At 36.4% G+C, this 14,282-nt stretch overlaps 1 protein-coding gene across 5 annotated transcripts in view; it reads left to right on the top strand.

Annotated features, from left to right (window-relative positions):
• The window catches only part of ppfia2 (PTPRF interacting protein alpha 2), a 160,724-nt gene that overhangs the window by 43,730 nt on the left and 102,712 nt on the right, over positions 1 to 14,282 (top strand). For 2 of the 5 annotated variants that reach the window (XM_082168193.1, XM_082168189.1), the window contains exon 1: positions 11,219 to 11,581. The exons of the other annotated variants lie outside the window; for them this stretch is intronic. In XM_082168193.1, coding sequence (XP_082024319.1) covers positions 11,501 to 11,581 — 81 coding nt within the window. In that variant the 5' untranslated portion in view covers positions 11,219 to 11,500. Of the gene's footprint in view, positions 1 to 11,218; positions 11,582 to 14,282 lie in introns of those variants that run through there. 5 annotated transcript variants of the gene reach the window in all.

Below are 14,282 nucleotides of genomic sequence, written 5' to 3'. Positions count from 1 at the left end.
ATAATGTTAGCTAAATCATGGCAAACATACTACCAATAAAACATACTAAGAAGCTAAAACATGTTAACAATATGTTAATATTGTTAATATTTTAAATTTAAAATGGCAGCAATGTGTTAGCAAAATGCTACCAATGTCTAAAAATGTTAGCATGCTAACGACATTCTAAATTATGCTAGCAAAGTGCTAAAACATGATAGCAATATGGTAAAACAAACTTCAAGTTTAAAACTACGTCAGTCTTCAAGCTTTTTAAACAACCTCAAACTTCCCGGCTTGGCTTTCTCAAACCAACATCAAAGTTTGTCTTGATTGAATTTAATTTGCATCTTGAGGCTGTGAGTATTTTAATGTTTACACAGCTTTTATTGTAAGTTCCTCCCTGTAACCCAGATTTTTGCTTTTACAAGTGGTAATTAAATGTTGTTATAAATAACATTGTTTGCTGATTGAGCTTAACAAGTACTGAATCCAGAATATTAATTTAATGGCAAAGCAATTAAGCACAAACTTAGAGATTAGCGAAATAAGCACTTTTAGTGTACTGCATGAGTATGCAAATTAGGACATAGCCTTAGAAACGTGTGAGCTGTGTAGGCTACTAATTATGATGAGCAAGTTGTTTGTGCCGTTGAATCATGTGTTCGACCCCAGCTGCATCTAATTGAGTGCCCTTCAGATTTCTATTTCCCCCCCGCTGTGTGGACACCACCTGCTTACACAGCTCCAAAGCACACATTTATCCTGCTTTTGGCAACAAGTTATGAGTTTTAAATTCCATCTTGCAGAAAACAGACACAAAAACAGTGCGGAAGACTGTTGTTCTCCCAAAAGCAGTCTTCAAACGGGAGCGCAGATGCATTTATCATCATTTTGAGGGCATTAATGTGAAAGTTATGAGATGATCTCCCAGCACCCACCGAAGAGTGATGACTTTCAACTTGCAAATAAAGTAAAAGCAATCAAAAGCTGCTGCCATGGAGACGCCCACAGACCAGCGTGAGGCAAGGCGAACAGAGATGTGTTTTTACACCGCTGAAGATTGATCACACTAATTTAGAACAACTTTGCCCCCCCCTTCTAAATTCAGCTTTTCCATTGTTTTATAAAGCCATGAGTTAACAATAACTTGTACTTTAAAACATAATAAAAAGAAATCAAAACAAGCAAGCAAGCAGGCAATTCAGATGATTTGCTAGCAACTTGGCTTTGTGCTAGTGCAGATGTGTGCCTTTGGGTGAGTTAATTTTTTGAAAACAGTTATTTATCACTTACTGTTTGTGCTTCCAATTTTCTTCTGTTATAAGGCCTCTAAATGAGAGTAGCTCTGTTCTAAAACCCAATGAGCCCCCTTACTGTAGTTTATCTACCTTCTAAGGCAGCATCCTGACTGAAATGGACCTTCTGAAGTCAACGATTTCAAATGTCATACATACAGTACCTGTAGCAGCTTTGCACAATATAAATGGTGTTCCTCATTTGAAACTCATGGGAGATTCTAGTCTAAATTGGTTCCCATTAAGCTTGACGTTAGCATTTTGATATGCTGACAAGTACAGATAATCAAATAAGCATGAAAATAGACAGCAGCTTTTATTTTTTTTAATTTCAGTTTTAGTTAACAATGACAACACTGGTAGGAATGGTCTAAAAAGTAGGAGGGACTCTTAAAAACTCTATTAGCAGCCTTTCTCATGAATTGGGTGAAGGAATGTTTGCCCATATTAGTATTGCCACTTATCAATTGTGCTTTCATTCATTTGATTGATGTTTGATTTATTGTTCATTGGATTGTGCTTCTAATTTTAAATCTGCTATTTCCTGTGACTGGCTACACACTGCGGCCAATCAAAACTGTTTAATTGTGATGATTATTGTCAACACAATCTATTGGCAATTCGTAACTTTTACATTGTGGTGGATTGGTGCCTTTTAATGCTGTCTAGATAGGTAGCTCATATGTTTTAGAACATCTAATGTGACCCATTAGCTCATGGGCCATTTTATACTTGTCTAAATGACATCACTGTCTGTGCATCCCTCCCCCCACGCCTCCCTCCATTAAATCGCCATCACTCTCACTGATGAGGATCACTAACTCAAGAGGAGCATGGAGATCAGGGCCAGGTATTATAGCAGAAGCGTCTCCTCTCAGGCCATTAGAGTCTCCAGGCACACATAAATAATCCAGCAGTGCTAAACTGCTCCGGCTGGGGAAATGGCAGTGGAAACGCCCTCCTAATTCTATTGTTGCCGTTGTTCAAGCCCTAGTCCTGCATAACCACATTCACAGCTTGTTGAGACCAAGAACCACTTGGACAGGAAGAGACAAACCACAGTTTGGGTTGTTTTTAAGTGTCATTTAGGTCAGGCTGACACTATGGAAGCCCAAACCCCAGTTTTAGGCTTAACCCTAAAATCTGATTGGTTGATGGGAATGTTGTTCCAGGACCAATAACAAGGATGTTGGTCCAAGAACATACTTTTTTAAGATGGTCTGTAGCATTTAAATGAATGGTTCACCCAAAAATTCTGTCATTGTTTACTCACCCTCATGCCGTTCCAAACCTGTATGAATTTCTTTGCGTATTTTGAAGGACATTGGCATCCAAATACCATTGGACCCCATTGACTTGCATTGTATAGACAAAAATTTTAGGCTGGCTTTTGACACAGATTTGATAAAATTCCGATTCACAAACTCTGGATTAGGTTCAGTTCTGATCTTGAATTGTTTTGATTAAATTTGCTATCGATTCTTTTGTAAATATTTCAGAGACATGTCAATGTTAAAATATTTCTGTAAACTCTACAAGGAAAACAGCATTGACTAAAAAATTATGAATCTTATTATGAATTGATAACAGTTTGTTAAAATGTAGCTAGATTAAAATCGAGTAATCAATATTTCAACCCAGCGCTACAAGAAATTGCTGGAATATTTTTCAAAATATCTTCTAAGTTCCACAGAAAAAAGAAAGTACAAAATGAACATAAGGAAAAAACATAATGGTGAGTAAGTAATGACCCGAATTAAAAATTTTGAGAAAACATAGACACACCAAGCCTGGCATCAATAATAGCCTTTCAGTTCTGCATCATGTTTGAATATAACCATATGTTTGATTCTGTCAACTTGGCTTTAACTCTGAATGCTAAATTTGCCCATTCATTTTCTAGTATTCTTAAATGAATAAGGTCTAAATTAAAGCAGAAGTGAATAAAAGCGTGAAGTAGCTTTAATTGAGCGTGGGCATGCTGTTCAAATTAGTTTAATAGAGTATAGGCAGGGATTTTATGAGAGTTACTCACTGACTGTGTGCAAAAACTTGTGAGCTTGTTTGAATGTTTTGTATGCTGGTCCACCCACACATTTGTATTATAAGAACAAATATACAACACAAGTTCCCCTGGAGCATGTTCTAAATCGTGACTTCGCTTGTGCAGTAACTAATTTCAGAACTCAAAATAAGAACCAAACTTTGCTCAGAACATTAGAAAGACACAATTAGAAGAAAAAAAGTATCGCTCAAAAGCTTTCTCCAGTGTAATGAGATCAAATTCTATTTTTGAGATTTTCTTTAAAGGGACATAATGTGTATGTGTGTGTATATAGAATATATTGCACAGCTACTTTTACAGTGATTTTATTTAGCTCTTTTGTTCCTTTTGGAGCTTGATGGCCACTGGTCCCCCACTTTTACGGAATGGAAAAGAACAATGTGAACATTCTCTTAAACTTCTCCTTTTATGTTCCATGAAAGAAATGAAGTCAATTTTTGTAGCATGGTTAAAGGGACCAGAGGTTAGCCAATATCCTGATATGCAATCACAATTTTGCATTGCATTTTATTCCGCTGAATGCAAGATTTAGGCACTCACTCTGATTATGGAGAGCGTTATTCTGATTGGCATGTTGATTGCTTGCATCAGCACGGATTGTCCTGAGAAATTCTTGCCCCTCATTATTCAGTTGAGCTGGTCTTGTATTTTCTCACTTTAAGTATCGGAATAAGAGCTAATTCTTTGAAATCATATTTATTACTTACAACAGCCACCAAAAAGTATTGAAATCACACAAAAATGTATGAATGTCATTACATAATAAATAAAAAGGTGCACACTCATTTCCTAAACTGATAAAAATAAGAAATGTAGCAACAAACCAGCATATTAAAATGATTTCTTAAGTATCATGTGATATATATATATATATATATATATATATATATATATATATATATATATAATTGTCACAACCTTGTCACTTCAGCTGTGCCCTTTTGAGTTTTCACCAAGAATTGAGTAAGAATCTGTTGCTTGTGCACTGTGTCCTCTACCAATCAGCGGTTATTAAATAGTGCTTGACAGCTGCACACGTCCAATCAATATAGACCGTCCTGATTACCCACAAGGCTTGTATGAATGAAGTACCTTATTCAGTTATTCAGATGTGGGCATGTTTAGTCTTTGTGTCTATAAAATAATGCAAGAAACGTATACATCTGAATTGTACGTTTTCCATAAATGAAAATTCTGTCAATATTTTCTCAACGATACGTTTTTGAAAAAAATAACCAGGTCACTCTTACATAGCATGGAAGACATAAGGCACACTCTCTCTCTCTCTCTCTCTCTCTCTCTCTCTCTCTCTCTCTCTCTCTCTCTCTCTCTCTCCAGATTGTGGCAGACTCTGTCTCTGCATTCTAATGTGTTATGTGTGGTGATATATTTGGCAGACTTGAGGGTGACTCATATTTTTGGGTTCTTGTATAACCTCTTGTTACTCTGGAACTTTGCTCCATGCGTGCTGTGAAATCTCTATGTAAAACCGATTTTGCCCAAACACAATGAGCTGAAAAAGAGGATTGAGGCTGATCGTCATCAAAGGAAGATTTGGCATTTGCATGTGTACTGTATGTGTGAGAACACTTAGCCGGAATTTAGATTTTTTCATGTGGGAGAATTTGTTTTGCTGACAGAAAGTACTTGCATAAATTCAGCTCAGACTCAGCAATGCTTAAAACCAGCAGTGATTCAAAATAAAACTGATTGTCTTCCTTGGGTAAAGCAAATTGACTGGTTGAAAAGTCCATCCATCCATCCATCCATCCATCCATCCATCCATCCATCCATCCATCCATCCATCCATCCATCCATCCATCCATCCATCCATCCATCCATCCATCCATCCATCCATCCATCCATCCATCCATCCATCCATCCATCCATCCATCCATCCATCCATCCATCCATCCATCCATCCATCCATCCATCCATCCATCCATCCATCCATCCATCCATCCATCCATCCATCCATCCATCCATCCATCCATCCATCCATCCATCCATCCATCCATCCATCCATCCATCCATCCATCCATCCATCCATCCATCCATCCATCCATCCATCCATCCCTGATGAATGTGGAAAACAAATCGGAATTGGTTCAAGTATTCTGCGTGTGAGGACAGAAATGTTTGATGGTTACTCTTCTGAGAGCCCTGCTGTTCAGCTCTGATTAGTATGATGTATATGCATTAATGTGCAGTGGCATTCATTAACATGCAGATTCAAAACATCCTCTCATTATCGAGGCAACCTGGGAAACCGAGAGAATTCTGAAATTGGAATTTCCTGTGAAAGTAATGAAAGTAAGATCTTAAGTCATCATTTATATAGCTCATATGTTACCAAATGCTACTTTACTAGCTAATAACCATTTACTGTGTGGCACAAAGTGGTCATCCATATTAATCAATAATGATTAAAAAAAATACTAAATACTATATATAATACTATATAATACTAAAAATGCTAAATAATAGTATAATGGATAATACTAAAATGGCAGGTTACTATATAGACCAAGCTTAAAATGCAGCATTAACTTTGATAAATAATGCACCATCTCTCTATTTTCCAAGGGTCCTTTGTTTGAATAAAGACCTCTATTTTAAATACAGACTGTTACAAATGGAAATCTACCCCAGCAACCTCTACAAAGTGAATTTAAAAATCTTTATCCAATAATGCCATATGACTGGAAAATTCAATGGTCAAAAGGGATCTCTGCTATTGAGTAATGGCAACCATAAACGTAACTCTTTTGTACTTACTCAACAGAATCACTCAACAATATTTAATAAATGCATTATAGACACATGCACTGAGACAAACACAAAAAATAATATTAGATCTGGTTAGGTGGGAGGTATCAATCTGGCTGAGGTCAACAACCTAATTTTTTTTTTTATTTTTTTTTTTTTTTACTTTACTTTAGGGGGACCAGATAGCATGCACTAAATTATTTTGGGGGTTTTGAGTATGAATGATCTCAGTATTTTTGTAGGTATGTGTGCAAGAGTGTTACGTAACTATAATTGCAGATTGTTTTATTATATACCACAAATAAAGCAATATGACATTCAAGAGTTCTACGCTTTAAACTCAAAATACATATTTATAAAAAAACTGGGAATGTAGAACATTGCAGCATTTTTTTTTATTCAGTACTAGTTTTTATGTTGCACACTATATTTATAAATACAGAATCATGGATCTGTCTAATGCTGCAAAAGATTATGTTTGCATGATCAGAGCCATAGTTTAAAATAAACAACAATTCACTAAACCCCCAATATTAAAATTCATACATAAATCCACATACATTTCAGAGCGCATGTAGATATTCAGATGTATTGCTTTAGCTTGTTGCATATAGCATTCATAATATAAAGCTATCGCTATTCCCCTTTGCAATATCCTGCCTACATTTGAATGTTATGCTGACACTGGATCCCTGGCAACATTACCTGCTAGATATGAGATCTTTTTATTTGCACAAATCAAAATGCATCCCTTGTCTCAGTCAAGCAGCTGTCAGTTTTTATGGTGGGCTCATCTCTCAGTCACAGGCGGAACGGAACGAAAAAACTTCAAACTTTTTTAATTAACTACATAATTGTTGCCACAATATCTGTCTGATACTAATAAGCTTTATAATTATTTTCACATTATGGCGGATAACTAAGATTCTATACTATTTTGTCTAAATAAAATACTAAAACCTAAAATCAGACATTGTAGTGAATTAGGCATTATAACAATTAAAGTATTAGCTTTTTATGGATTTAGTTTCAGTGAGCATTAGACGACGGCGATTCGTGTTTCAAGGCACATAATAAAACTCTCTGGAGACCCTGAGTATCTTACATACTGTATGAAGGAACAACCCACATATGAATAAATCATTGTTGTACTGTATAATTTGTTGTGATTGGGGCATGCAAATTGCATTTAGCAATAAGGGGATGTGTTGGAGATATTCAGGTACTAGCTGCGAGAATCAATATGTGTTAAATGTGAATATTATATCTGTGGAATGGGATGTTGTGTCTCTGAAGGCAGTGACTCTAATAAGGACAGTTTACCTGCCTGCAACAAGCTCTTGTAAAAGAAAGGTTAGATGTTTCCTTTTAATTAGACATCAGCTTTGCTCTATACCCCAGACACACACACACACACACACACACACACACACACACACACACACACACACACACACACACACACACACACACACACACACACACACACACAGTGACATGCTATTAAATAAGGCTCTAATTGTGGTGTAGTGTTTTCAGGCACGGATGCTTGCTAGTCCTTATGGAATCAGACGGATGAGTGAACACCTAGAAACTGGAAATTGATTTGTTTTGCCCATTTGATTGTTGTGAGAGCTCATGTTTTGCACATCCTGTTAAGGCTCAGATCGGAGTGTGTGTAGGAGATGATCAAGCTAATTTGAAGGAGGGGGTCTTTTTTGTTCTATTTTTGTGGTTAACAAAAACATGAATGAATAAATGAATGCAGAGAAGGTTCTCTGTACTGCACTTGTTGTGCCGTGTATATACCGTATAGTACTGTATGACCGTGTGTAGTACAGGATTAATAATTTCAATGACATTGTCGAAATACATAATATCTTTTTTAAATAGTTCTATTAAATAAGTAGTTCACCCAAAAATGAAAATAGTCACCATTTACTTCAAAACCCATAAGGCTTTTGTTCATATATAAGCATTGATCAACGCACATGGCACATCAAATATGGTCAACTAAAGCTCAAACTTGCTTTCTTGACACACAATAACCGATGAGGTGTCATGCAAGAAAGGTTGAGCTTTACTATACAGTATGTGAGCGTTGACTAATGTTTATATGTGAATAAAAGTCTAATTAAATCTGATATACAAAAACTCTTATGCTGTTTTCATGTACTTTTTGAAGCTTGTAATGCAGATTACATAGACTTTTAATAGGTGGGCAAAATTATGAGAGAATATTAATTCATACAGTTCTACAGTTGTTATTGCACTTATAAACAATATGATAGTTGCTACGATTTTGGAAGTAAATATTTCAGCACTGAATGACATTTCAATATTCTGTACAAATCTATTTGATTAGCAGTATAAAATAGCTTTTGTACAATACTGTGTTTACTATATATACTTCATCACACTTCATCTTTTAAGCTGATACATCATTTCTCAAATCACCAGGTTAAATAAATCTTAAATTCTGAGCAGTCAGTTACAGATTGACTCACATGACTCGTCAGAACCAGGGAAGTCTTGGATAGAGTTCCTTTGTAATCTTATTAGTGACGTCATTAGAGCAGAACAGAGAGATTTCATTGGCTGTTTTTCAACCAATAAGCTTTCAGTCCAAGTCCTCTCACATACGTCTCATTACACACATCTTACATGCATGTCCACTTATTACACGTGTTTAGAAATATTTGGGTGAAAAAAAAATCCTCTTTGGCTAGACTGGAATTGTTTTTCAGGCAGTGGTGAAGGAGACACATCTGTGCTAGCAGAAGCTGCTGCTGTTTTTATAGCAGGGAGAGTGACAAGGCTTGGCATGTTTTGCGGCCACAATCCAAGCCTCCTGGCCTGGCACCCAGGGGAGAGCCCATGCTCTCTCTCTCTCTCTCTCTCTCTCTCTCTGTCCTCTCAGGTTGCTCAGAAGCCCCATCTGGTGCATCTATGCCTCTGTACCCTGGCAGGACATTTGGAAGCAGAGATCTGTCCCACCTCCTCTTCCCCTTTGGGGAGGAAAAGATTTTAAGAGATGCTCAAAATAATCCATTGGAGCATGTTCATATCTTTCTGCTGCCTTCGTAATATTGTCTCATAAGACTATTGCTGAGGACCATTAGTGGAAACAATGTTACGAGTCAGTGTTTCGATTAAAGCACATTTCACAAAGGCTTAAAACCTTTATACTAGAATCACAACAGAAATCATAAAAATGCCACCATTATTCTTTATTTTAGTCATGCACTGAAACCCAAAACTCATTTATAGATGATTGCTAGTCTGTAGACAAGGACAATATATATATATTAATATGGAAAAAATACCTCAGATGTCCTTTTGGATGTGAATTTCTGTAATGTTTACTTCCAGTTTCACTTAAATAGGAGGAAATATCCCATACTTTAAAGGAGATACTGCATGTCTAGAGTCTTACGGGTGGGCTAGCAACTGCATCGCATCAGGCTAAAACCATTTAGGAACCTTAGTAACCACAAATTCTGATTGTATTGTCAACTACAGGTATTGCATGGTTATCCCATCAGATTAGTTATTGGTTTATAATCTATAAATGCACTTATGGAGTCATGTGACGTGTACAGTTCAAGGAGTGTGCTGACCGTCATGGCACATACATGTATGAAAAATGATTGAATAAAGTCCAGTAAATGGACTTCTGCTAAGCCAGGCTTTGCAGATTTGATTATCTTCCTCAACAATGGCTACATGTATTTTCAGAAAAGCCAAGATGGAGCCAAATTGAATGAGTCCCTCCAGTGTGCCCATGTCAGTAGAAACACTGAATTAAAAGAGCTCTTTTATTAACTTAGGAAGCTTATCCTAGTCAATGCTAAAGTCATTCTAAATGGTTGCATTGGCATTTTTTTAAAGAGGTGAATTGGCCAATTATATTGATCCTAAACACTCTTGTTTTTAAAAGCAGGTCTGGGACTGGATACCATGAAAGTCAATGAATCCAGTTTTATTTGGAACAATCTTAAATAATTGCAAGACTATATGTTCTGTACTAATACTTTTAGTGCTTATTTCACACATTCAGTATTTTGTTTTCGCTTATAGGTCAGAGTAAAGACTTCTGACAAAATTCCCTGTGACGTTGCAATTCAAACCACACAAGATCACTTTGAAAGAAGAGCAACAAGTTTGGTGCTTGTTGGGAAAAACATCCACTGTGATTTATAGTTAGCCCATAACTGGTCGTGTTTATCGGAGTCGACGGATTAACTGTGCTCACTTTGGTCAATTTACACAAGTAATAGCTTGTCTTTTTGTTGAAAGTCTGCTGACATCTTTTCTTTTCCTTTTTTATATTTAGTAGGTTATTGTTATTATATTATGTTTCATATACAGTACAGACACCATTCTTAACTAGGAAGGCTATGTAGCTTTTGTTGTTATCAGCTTTATAATTTATGTGATGACTTACAATTTACTTTTTTATTTATTTTATTGGAATTTTTTGGGGGAAAATGGCTTTCAAGCTTTTCATCTCAAATAAACAGCAAGTGTCCTGTGACAACTAACCCCGTTTGACAATACAATGGAGAAAAATAGTATTAACATTAATAAATAGAAAGTTAATTTGACAAAAGAATACATTTGCGATAACAAAACATGATTTTTTTTTTTACAGTTTAATTTAATTACATTTTAATTAAATTGAATTATAGTATAGAAATTATCAATATTTATACAATTATAAATATAAAATGATATGTCTAATTTCATATAAAAATAACTCTGAGAAATATTTCCTGGAGTAAAAAGTGATAACTGGCCCTGGTTTCCCCCTACAAAATAGTCATAAAGTACTTATCACCTGGTGTTATCATGGAATACTTTAAAATAAGTAGCGTTGTTTCCCTGGAGGTCTTTTACATATTTGTTTATGGGACCCTAAAACATAGACATATAATCGCAGCTCATAAATATGCAACTCACTATCTCTGAGCATCACCAGGGAGAGTCCCCCGTGTAGACACGCCCACTTCTGATTCTAATATCTGATTGGTTTACCGGTAGTGATGCTGCATAATGATGTTCGGAGGCAGCAGCTTATCGAACAGATGGGCTGGTCCAGCACACGGGTACACAGCATCCGTGCTGTGATCATGGAGCTGCTGCTGTGTATATCACTGACATTTCACATCCCTGATTGATTATGTCAGCGTTTTACTGACTTATTATTCATGCAGCGTGCATTAAAAGGAGCGCAGTTATAATTTCTGTCATTCTTTGTGGATGTGAGGAGTCCAGCGTCAGTTGGGGAGGCACTGATCCCTGGTCAGTTGAACTTGACAAGGATTTAATTCATACTGTGCAGCTGGAGACATACTGCTGATCACCTCTGCGTTGCATTGGGGGAAATATGATTTTCTCAGACATGAACACGGGGACTAACTCCCCAAAGGTGCACCCGCCGAACGGGACGAGATTTTACACCTACCAGGCGAGTATTTAAAGTGTTTAACGGCCCAAAACTAATGCGAACTGTTCGATATGTTTCTTTATGCTTCTTGTTATGATTATTGTTTGCAGTTAAGGGTCGCTTTTGTTTGACACGTCCATGATGCGGTTGTGTTACGTTGTTTTTAATCGCAAAGAGCTCGCGCAAAAATGCGCACTCAAGAGTTTGGTTGTAGAGTTGTACATAGAATAGGCTGGGTTGATAGTTTTAATCGCATTTAGGATTGAGTTCAGCACTAAACTGTCACCATATTGATATTGTTTAAGTCTGAACTGAAGGTTTAAAGGCGTTAACCAGCAGTAGGATTGAGCGCGCGCATTCCTCTGGAGGCGCGAGCGCTTTATAAATACATCATGTTAGGACAGTGGCTGATAGTATTTTGATTAAACGTGGTTTTAATTGTATTATATAGTCCATTGAACTGCTAAACAATCTAGAAGTCATGTCATTTTAATCCTGAATAGCTAAAACTATAATATTTGTATTTACGAAGGGTATGTGAACCGGGGCTAGTCAGACTTTTTTTTTTCTCCAGTGAATATTTCTCAGGGTGGATTTATTGTTGAAAGTAATTTTCTGTATAATCGCATGGTTTAATGTCTTGTCTACAAAAAATCCCTTGAACATTTCCAACGTTTTTGCCTAGAAACAAATATACAGTTAATAAAACCCGTTGACCTTTTGTGACAACATGCCCCAATTGCAGTACATGTTGTAACAATAAGAACGTGCCATTAAACAGCGTGATATAGACGTTTCAGCAGAACTTATATGATCAAATAATTAATAAAAACAGCCAAAATGGAAAAGATAACAACATCAAACTATGGTTTTGTCCTGAAATCGCAGTGTAGCATATTATTATTATTATTATTATCATCATTAATATTATAATTCACAAACTGTTAATTTGTGTAATATTAACAATAATGTCAACTTCCCCATGTGACAACTTCCCCTGGTCTGAACTGTCAGTCTCTTTGATTGTTATGCACCAGTGGTATATTGTCTTGATGTGCTGAATTGCATGCACTGCTCAGCTGTGACCTAAATCTCATGCATTGGAATGAGGACAGTGTCTTTGGATATTGATTTTTGTAATGAGAGGCCATGATAACCAAGGCAGTGATGATATCAGCAAGAGACTGTGGCTTTAGAGATGATGATTTCATCTGAGCACTTTTCAACAGGTGCTGCAGATGCTTGTTTAACCATCTGTATTGATATTTGTTTGTGGATTATAGAGGTTTATTTTTGGTTACCCTCTGTACTAAAAATACTGTGGCATGGTTTACCTCCTGTTGTTTTTAGGTTTGCTCCTTTTGAGTGAGCGTGTTGTGCCATGTTTCTGTGTATGTGTGTGTAGTTTCAGCTTGTCTCATCATTAGCAGATAGGTGCTCCCCATGGAAAACATCCTTAGAGATTTCCCCCTTGATTTAAAATGCTACAATCTATCGTTTTCTGTCCTGATAGTCTATTTCCCAGGTACAGCCACAGCATGAACAATCTGAACAATCTAAGCATGCAACGCAGAGACGCTTTGAAAGCAACACGCTTGTTTACTGCAGTAGGTCTTGATTGGTTTTGCTTCAGGACCCCGAGTTTAAATTTGGAAGCCCAAACACAGTACCACAATTGTTCATAAAGTTGTAAAGAAAAATGTACTTTAAACCAGTGGTTCTCAAACAGGGGCCTTTGGCAAATTTCCAAGGGGGCTGCAGGATGACTTAATACTGTATATATATATATATATATATATATATATATATATATATATATATATATATATATATATATATATATATATATACGGATATCGTGAAACATTCAGAGCACAGCCCGCATTCTGCCCGCGGCTTTTACTAATAAAATAGCATCGCTACTGAATTGCTACATTATATTTCTCAGCAATGAGGGGTTACTTTGCTATTTTGAAGTATTAAACTCACAGCTTCGTTGTTAATAGAGAGTGAGATGCTGAACAGAGGCAGGTATGTGTCTCTCATCTCTCTCTCTCTCTCTCTCTCTCTCTCTCTCTCTTTCGATAATTAATTCAAATAAATGCTATAATTTATTCATTCAAAAAAAAATTATCTTACGCACTTTATCTCTGTGTCTGATTCAAAGCGGACAGAATGCTAAATCTAACGAGCTGTAACTGACGGAAATAACCGTCAATACTTTTCTGGTCAAATATTCCGCTACAAACATCAATAATAGCTTTAAGTTGTCAATGTTGGCAAGTCACAATTGTAGAAGCAGGATAATCCATGGCTTGCTGTACATTAACCGATTTTAGTGAATGACGTGGAGGTAAAGAACCGCTCGACGCGAAGCTAAGTACATTAAAACCGTTAGCCGTTATATATTTTGACTACCTTCTACCAAGTGATAGATGATTTTGAGTTTGATTGGACAGCCTTTGGCATCAGTAACACATGACATGAGGAGTGATTGTTATCCTAACTACACACAATTATATGGTTAGTTAGTTGAATGTAATTATTTGCATTTAGCTTTGTTTTCTCCTGCTTTTCGTGACCGCTTCTCTTTGTCGCTTGCGTTTTCTTCCTCAGTTTTTTTCACCCATATTATTAAATGTCAAATTCAAGGAGTGTTTCTAGCACTCTGTTATGTTGTACAGACTATTTTTCTTAGTATTTCTTCTGCATTCCTCTCCAG

The sequence above is a fragment of the Leuciscus leuciscus genome (assembly GCF_965113295.1).
Source record: "Leuciscus leuciscus genome assembly, chromosome: 4".
NCBI lineage: Eukaryota > Metazoa > Chordata > Actinopteri > Cypriniformes > Leuciscidae > Leuciscus > Leuciscus leuciscus.
The sequence above is the reverse complement of the archived record's forward strand: the minus strand, read 5'-3'. Positions and strand labels throughout refer to the sequence as shown.